Source organism: Heteronotia binoei, chromosome 9 (genome assembly GCF_032191835.1).
Source record: "Heteronotia binoei isolate CCM8104 ecotype False Entrance Well chromosome 9, APGP_CSIRO_Hbin_v1, whole genome shotgun sequence".
NCBI classification, from domain to species: domain Eukaryota; kingdom Metazoa; phylum Chordata; class Lepidosauria; order Squamata; family Gekkonidae; genus Heteronotia; species Heteronotia binoei.
The window spans coordinates 4,207,618-4,215,699 of NC_083231.1; the positions used below are offsets into that span (position 1 = coordinate 4,207,618).

The following is an 8,082-nucleotide window of genomic DNA, read 5'->3' on the forward strand; positions in this document are numbered from 1 at the left end:
TTAGCGTCTGCTTTTTAAAGAACTCCCAGGCATCCTGAAGTCCTTTCTTGGACAGATTATTTAGCAAGGAAATCCTATCCCATCTCACATAAAGATTGATCCTAACTTGCTATACCTTGTTAGTCAACATTCTTTGCTTATTAAGAAACAAGTGTCTGGCCTTTCTCAAAATGAGAGCAGTAGTCAAATTCACCAAATTCACAAAACATTGTGTGAGCTTTTGATTGCTGGGGAGGGGGAGGAGCTGATTTCCCAGGTCCTGATGTCAGCATTTGGTTTTGCTGGCATTCTGTGTAAGATGCCTGCAGGGATTTAGCTTGACTTCCGTGCTGGTCTTAGATGACCCCGTGTTCTCCTCCAAGAAGCAGCAGCAGGGAACAAAAGCAACTGACTGGAAACACAAAGGCCAGCGATAATTTATCCAGATCCTTCTCAAATGTCAAATAAGATTCTCAGTTCCTCTGAAGGAAGCATCGGGTAGTCATAGAATCATAGAATCACAGAGTTGGAAGGGACCTCTAGGATCATCTAGTCCAACCCCCTGCACAATGCAGGAAACTCACAAACACCTCCCTCTAAATTCGCAGGATCTTCATTGCTGCCAGATGGCCATCTAGCCTCTGTTTAAAAACCTACAAGGAAGGAGAGTCCACCACCTCCCAAGAAAGCCTGTTCCACTGAGGAATCGCTCTAATGGTCAGGATGTTCTTTCTAATGTTGAGCCGGAAACTCTTTTGGCTTAATTTCAACCCACTGGTTCTGGTCCTACCTTCCGGGGCCACAGAAAACAATTCCACACCATCCTCTATATGACAGCCCTTCAAGTACTTGAAGATGGTGATCATATCACCTCTCAGCCACCTCCTCTCCAGGCTAAACATCCCCAGCTCCTTCAACCTTTCCTCATAGGACTTGGTCTACAGATCCCTCACCATCTTCATCGCCCTCCTCTTGTCTATATGCTTCTTAAAATGTGGTGCCCAAAACTGAACACAGTACTCCAGAGGAGGTATTACCAGAGCAGAGTAAAGCAATACCATCGCATCACGTGATCTGGACACTATACTTCTGTTGATACAGCCCAAAATTGCATTTGCCTTTTTAGCCACCGCATCACACTGTTGACTCATGTTCAGCGTATGATCCACTAAGACCCCTAGATCCTTTTTGCACATACTACTGCTAAGACAAGTCTCCCCCATTCTATAACCATCCATTGGCTTTTTCCTACCTAAATGCAGAACTTTACATTTATCCCCGTTAAAATTCATTTTATTGGTTTTAGCCCAGTTTTCCAGCCTGTCAAGGTCATCCTGTATCCTGTTTCTGTCTTCTTTTGTGTTTGCAACCCCTCCCAATTTAGTATCATCTGCAAATTTAAGAAGCATTCCCTCGATTCCTTCATCCAAATCATTGATAAAGATGTTGAACAAAACAGGTCCCAGGACAGATCCCTGAGGCACTCCACTTGTCACTCCTCTCCAAGAGGATGAGGAACCATTCACAAGCACTCTTTGGGTGCGATCTGTCAACCAGTTACAGATCCACCTAATGGTAACAGGATCCAAACCACATTTTACCAACTTGTCAACAAGGAGAGTATGGGGAACCTTATCAAAAACCTTACTGAAATCAAGATAAATGATGTCTACAGCATTCCCCCCGATCTAGCAAGGTAGTCACTTTCTCCAAAAAAGAGATCAGGTTAGTCTGACATGACTTATTCTTGAGAAACCCATGCTGGCTCTTAGTAATCACATCCATTCTTTCTAAATGTTCCAGGACCGACTGTTTGATGATTTGTTCTAAAACTTTTCCAGGTATAGACGTCAAGCTGACGGGTCGATAGTTACCCGGATCATCTGTTTTCCCCTTCTTGAAGATGGGGAAAACATTCGGCTGCCTCCAATCTTCCGGTACTTCTCCTGTTCTCCAAGAATTTTCAAAAATAATAGCCAGAGGCTCAGAAATTACATCTGCAAGCTCTTTTAGAACCCTTGGATGCAATTCATCTGGCCCTGAGGACTTAGTTTCATTTAAAGAAACTACGTGTTTATGTACCACCCTTATGCTGATCCTAGGTTGGAACATCATACCCTCCTTATATGTTCTGTTTTTTCCATGTTGAGCACCGTTCCCCTCAGAAGAGAAGACTGAGGAAAAGTAGGAATTCAGCAGTTCTGCCCTCTCTTCATTACCTGTTAGAATTTCACTTTCTTGCCCTCGCAATGAGCCTACCATATCTTTGCTCTTTTTTTACTCTGAACATAACCCTTTTTTGTTCTTTTTAGCATCTTTGGCCAGCTTAAGCTCATACTGAGCTTTAGCTTTCCTACCTTTTTCTCTACAAGCACTGGTGATTTGTTTATATTCATCCTTGGTTATAAGACCCTCCTTCCTAAATTCCTAAAGGAGTCTTTTTTATTTCTCAAGTCTTTAGAGAGCTGTTTATGGAGCCACTTCGGCTTCTTTAGGCTTTTTCCATTTTTTCTTCTCTTAGAAATCGTCTGTGATTGCACTTTCAGTATTTTGCTTTTAAGAAACTCCCACCCCTCCTGAACCCCCTTCCTCCTAAGTATTTCTGACCATGAGATTTTACCCAGCATAGTCCTAAGTTTATTGAAGTTTGCCTTTCTGAAGTCCAACCTATAAGTCTGACTATGTCTAGCTTTTCCCTTCCCTTAGACTGTAAATTCCAAAATCACAAGGTCACTACTGCCCAGGGTGCCCACTATTTCCACTTCTTCAATCAATTCTTCCTTGTTGGTGAGAATCAAATCCAAGATAGCAGATCCCCTTGTTTCCTTCTTCGTTTCTGGAAAAGGAAGTTGTCAGCAAGACAAGTCAGGAATCTATTTGACTTTTCATTTTTAGCAGAGTTGGGCTTCCAACTGATGTCCGTGTACTTGAAATCTCCCATGATCACTGTATCCCTTCTCTTGGAGAACTTTGCAATCTGCTGTAGAAGTATCTCATCCAAGTCCTCTGCCTTACTTGGTGGTCTATAGCAGACCCCCACAGTAATATCACTGTTGTTTCTTACTCCTTTTGTTTTTACCCAGAGACACTCAGCTGAGCTGCCATCCTCCGATTCACATATTTCCTCACAAGTATATACCTCCTTCACATATACCGCTACGCCTCCGCCCTTTCTCATTTGCCTGTCCCTTTTAAATAAGTTGTACCCTGAATCCTAATATTCCAGTTGTGAGTGTCATCCCACCACGTTTCAGTAAGGCCTATTATGTCATAGTCTCCTTCCTTTATTAGGACTTCTAGATCCTCCTGTTTGTTTCCCATACTCTGTGCATTAGTGTAGAGACATCGGAATCCATGTTTTATGCATCCCGAGGGTTTAGTTTCCATACAAACCTGCAAGTTAACATTACCTAGTGTATATGCCACTCTCTGCAAATCTTTAATGTTCTTATCCCCGTTTTCTGGCATCATACAGGCTTTGAATTATTGTCTCACTCCCCCATACAATTTAGTTTAAAGCCCTCCTTATTAGGTTAGCAAGGCTGTTACCAAACACCCTTTTTCCTACTGTCGTAAGGTGCAAAACATCTCCTGATAGAAGACCACCATCTCGAAAGTGTAAGCCATGGTCCAAAAATCCGAATCTTTCCTGACGACACCATCGACGTAGCCAGTCGTTTATATGAAGTATTCTTCTTTCTCGTCCTAAGCCTTACATTTACAATGTGTGAGATAAATGTAAGGCGAAGGCTTGATCTCATCAGCCATAGAAAAGCAAAACCATAGAGAACGCCATGTTGAAGCCCACACCTGCCTCACCACGCCTGTTGTTAGTTTGCTCTACAGGCTCACCAAGCATAAGTCAATCTCAGATCCTGGAGATTTTCCAGATATGGATGGTAGCGTGGGCTAAGGTTGGTGCCAGGTCTTTGCAACTCTCTCCCTCTTGAGATTTGCTTAGCACTTCCTCCGTGTCCCAGTGCCAGATGCAGCCTGTGATTTTCTCTTCTGCTTTTGACTGCGTTACCATCCTCCCACCCTGCCCTCATTATCAATTTGGCTATGCCTGGATTATTTGTTTCACTAATACTGGTTTGTAAGATTGAAATTGCTGCTTACTGTTGTTGTCTTTAGGTCTTAAATTGCTTATATATTTCGGAAGTTTTCCTCTTACTGCTACTTTCCATTAAAATAAGCATTTCACTATGAATGCTGGGGAAGGTGCTAACGGCAGGAAAATCTAAGCAGCAGAGATTCTAACGAGGAATGCTCCCCCCCCCCCCATTTCTTCTGTTGCACAGGAACTTGAGAGTTTGTTGTCAAAATGGCAAAATAAAAACCTCGACAACCTGATTGAGCTACACAACAAGGCTCCAGTGTGGAATGACGACACCCAGTCTTACGTCTTGAACTTCCATGGGAGAGTCACCCAGGCCTCCGTGAAGAACTTCCAGATTGTTCATGACAATGACCGTAAGAGCGACAGCAGGGCTTGGGAAGCCAAACTCCCTGCTGCTCCACAAGTGTCTTAAGGGTGGACCCACCCCCAGAGTCAGCTTTGGTGGGGAGGAGGGCAGTGCTGGGTCCAGCTATGCCGACCTACAACATCTTCCCCTTCTTGCCACTCCTCCCCGCCCCGCCCCCGCAATCAGATTGCCAGATCCCTGCATGGCCCAAACCCTTCCTCTCAACTTCTCACTTCTGCCATATCCACTTTTGTGCCACACTTGTGCACAGGCTGCCCCTGCTATCGTGTGTGCCATATTTCCCCCCACCCCCGGTTGTGCCCTGCTGGCACATTTGACCTCCTGGGTGCTGCCTGTCTCTCCTTCTCCCCCCAAGCTCGTTCCCATTAGCTGGTTGGCCAGATGAGCCCCCCTGCTGACCTATGATGGGCCTCTGGATCTGCTCCTTCAGACATGCATGGCTTGAGCAGCTTGATGAGGCCTCTTGGTTTCATGTCGGACCCCTCTGGGAGAGGGGGGCAGCCACTCTGGCCGGAGAAATGGGGGGACAAAGCAGCATGGGGATAGCCGACGCACTGGATCTTAGCTGCAGGGCCAAGGAGCAAAAGGGACTGGGAGCAGCAGATGGCCTGCTTGTCAGACACAAGAAAGAGCATGTGTGCACTGGGGCCCCCGTGCCTGCAGCCCGAAAGGCTTGGGAGAAGAAGGAACACCCCCCCCCCCTTTCCCGGGCTGCAGAGCTCTCCCAGCTGGGAGACGCGGCAGTGTGTGGGTCGAGTCAGCAAAGTGTGATAGCAACTTCCGTTCTTCATTATCTGAAGCTGCTGGATTCTGATTCTCTCTCTCTCTCTTCTCTCTCCAGCCGACTATATTGTGATGCAGTTTGGTCGTGTTGCTGAAGATGTGTTCACTCTGGATTTCAACTATCCCCTGTGTGCCCTTCAGGCCTTTGCCATTGGACTCTCCAGCTTTGATAGCAAGCTTGCCTGTGAATGATGGAGATGGCATTTCCAGCCTCCCGCTTGTTTTCCTTCTTGTGCTAATGTTCAGGCTGTGGGGTGTTTGTGTGTGCGTGTGTGTGTGTGTGGTAAGAGACATGCAGGAGGCTACTAAAGGGAAGTGCCGAGCTTCTTACCCAGAAGCAGACAAGGAGACCCAATAGTAGCTGTCTTTCCATATGTGAGGCTCTGTGAACACAGTAGGGCAGAAAAAGGGAGTGCCAATGGAGGAAAGGGAGTCTGTTTGTGAGAGAAGGCTCTGCCATCATGTCCCACCCCTAGAGCAGCCAAGCTGCACAGAGGCAGAATCCCTGTTGCTGGAATCCCATAGCTGGAGCTGCCTGGCTTGATGTTCCTTCTGCTGCTGGCCTGTAACAAAAAGTTGTCGTCGTGTCACTCTGCAGTCCAGTTGGTCAGTGAGGCTGGGGGGTTCTTCTTGTTGTTGCTCTGGTGATAACGCTATTTGTTGTCGGACTTTGTTTGCCAGGAAGGAGTGTGAGAAGGTTAAAGCCTTCGGTTGGTTTGAAGAGGACCAAGTGTGACTCCTCTTGCTGCATCATAATCTGCTTGACAACTTTGTGTTGGAAACGGGTAGCTGGGATGGATGGAGCTGCTCGAGGTGTGGCCCCGACTTGCCCGCGTTGCTTGAAGAGCTGCTGCATTGGGTTTTTGAACTCATCTGTCAATCAGCGACAAAAAGAGGGTTTGGGCACTTTGAGAATTTTTGTATTGAGTTTCGAAGCTTCTTTTAAGCCTTTCTTTTTTGAAGGTGCCACAAAGCTCTTGTTTATTTTTGCTGCAATAGGATATCATGGCTACTGCTCAGAATTGGATTTGCTTCTTGGTGGACTTTTGTGTTTGTGTGTGTATGTGTGTGAAAGCCCCCTCATGCTGGTCCAGGAAGGGATTTTGGGTGGGTCGAAGGCAGTCTTTGTAGTCTCTGCAAGGCCACACATAGTGAGCAGAGCAACAGTCAGAAAAAAAGTCCACCCTTTGCAGGGTTTTTTGTGTAACAGCTGTGCTACTCTGGGTCATCTTCCTTGTGGGTGCTACTGTGGGAAGGAGTATCAGGGCGTCCGATTCTGTGGCCTTGGGGTACAACATCTTTAGCATCCTTAAATGTGATCTCAGTACCTCTCGTCTCCACATTCAGTCTTTCCAGCTTGGAATTGGTGCAAAATCTGATCATAAGCAATCTAAGGGTAACACCAAGGAGAAAAATAGCAACCAAAGCTCTCTGAAGAAGAATATATCCCCTCTCTGGAAGAATCCTTCTTCTGCTGCCTCTAAGCTACCAGGTTTGCCCACTTTGGGGAAAAACTGATGTCCAAAGTCCCAGCACTACTCATGCTTTTGGACTTCTTTGCAGTTTCTCCCCTGTGATTTTTAAAAACTAAAATGTATCCTTAAGCGGAAGGAAGAGGTAGACAGGTTGGTAGATACTGGCAGTCGAAATGACCCCTTTGAGAAGGTCTTGACCTTGTTGAGCTGCAGCCCTCTCTTCATTCCGAAAGCACCGTCTCTGGATCGAAGTGCTTTGTGTTCTTTGTCCGTTTCTGCAGGGGAAGCCGGATCCCACCATTTCCCTTCATGGGGCTCGCTCTATACTGGCTTTGGCCTGTTTGCCCAGGTTCATAACTACTCTCCCTCAGAAGCTTATTCAAATAACGGTAAATTCTGATGCTGGGAAATGATTGGAGAGACGATGTTTGTGTCTTTGATTTTGGAGGCTGTTGCCCTCTTGTTGGTACGATAGCCATTCTCTGGACCAGGACCACAATTCCTGTGCCTCATTAGGGCCCACCAGATCCTTGCTGGGTGCTGCTCTCCAGCCTTTCTTTTCTAGCAGGGTCGTGGAGAGTCCTGTCCAAGGTCCTTGGGCTGTCATGACTCTCAGCCTTGTTCTGTGGCTGCAGACTGGAAGCTGTGGCGAGGTCACGAGGTCAGCGCTCCAGCAGAGATTCAGCGCTTGTCTGTCTGTAAACGTGGAGGTTCCCTTTGGTCACTGGCAGATCCCTCCTCCGTGAATCTTTTTTTTTTTTAAGTCAAAATCAGGTTTTATTGACATTTCCATATATCCATAAACAATAACTGACAGCATAGTATATATACAAGTAATAAAACCCATCCACCACCAAACCAACACCTCCTCCGTGAATCTGTTCTCTCCCCTTGTAAAGCTGTCTGTGCCTGCGGTCATCACTCTGTCCTTTGGCAGCAAAGTCCACATTTTAATCACTCATTTTGTCCATCTTGAATTTTGCCCATCAGCTTCGCTGGATGCTCTCAGGTTCTGGTAATTTGGGTCAGTTCTCTTCATTAACTCGCTCCACTCCATGCAGGATTTTATAAGCTTCTATCATGCCCCCTCCCCCACCTTAGTCATCCCTTTTTGGGAGGGAACTGAAAAGTCCCCGACTCTTCAGCCTTTCATCACAGGGAAGGGGCTCCAACCCCCAAATCATTTTGGTTGTCCTCCTCTGTGCCTTGTTGAGCTCTTGATGCCCTTTATGAGGTACTAGGAATAAGGCCCACTGGGCGAATGGATACAGTGGGCTCTAGAAGGAGGCTCTAGTCAAGTGCCCCGGCCTTGGGCACTCAGGGTCATGATGACAATCACACAGATGCTGAAGCTCAGC

General features: G+C 46.4%; 1 protein-coding gene across 1 annotated transcript in view; it reads left to right on the top strand.

The window, feature by feature from the left end:
- TULP3 (TUB like protein 3) overlaps positions 1 to 7,582 on the top strand; it is a 41,034-nt gene extending 33,452 nt beyond the window's left edge. Inside the window, exons 10-11 of the mRNA XM_060247289.1 lie at positions 4,281 to 4,452; positions 5,308 to 7,582. Of these exons, the coding sequence (XP_060103272.1) occupies positions 4,281 to 4,452; positions 5,308 to 5,441 (306 nt within the window). The 3' untranslated portion in view covers positions 5,442 to 7,582. The remainder of the gene's footprint in view (positions 1 to 4,280; positions 4,453 to 5,307) is intronic.
- The last annotated feature ends 500 nt before the right edge of the window (positions 7,583 to 8,082 follow it).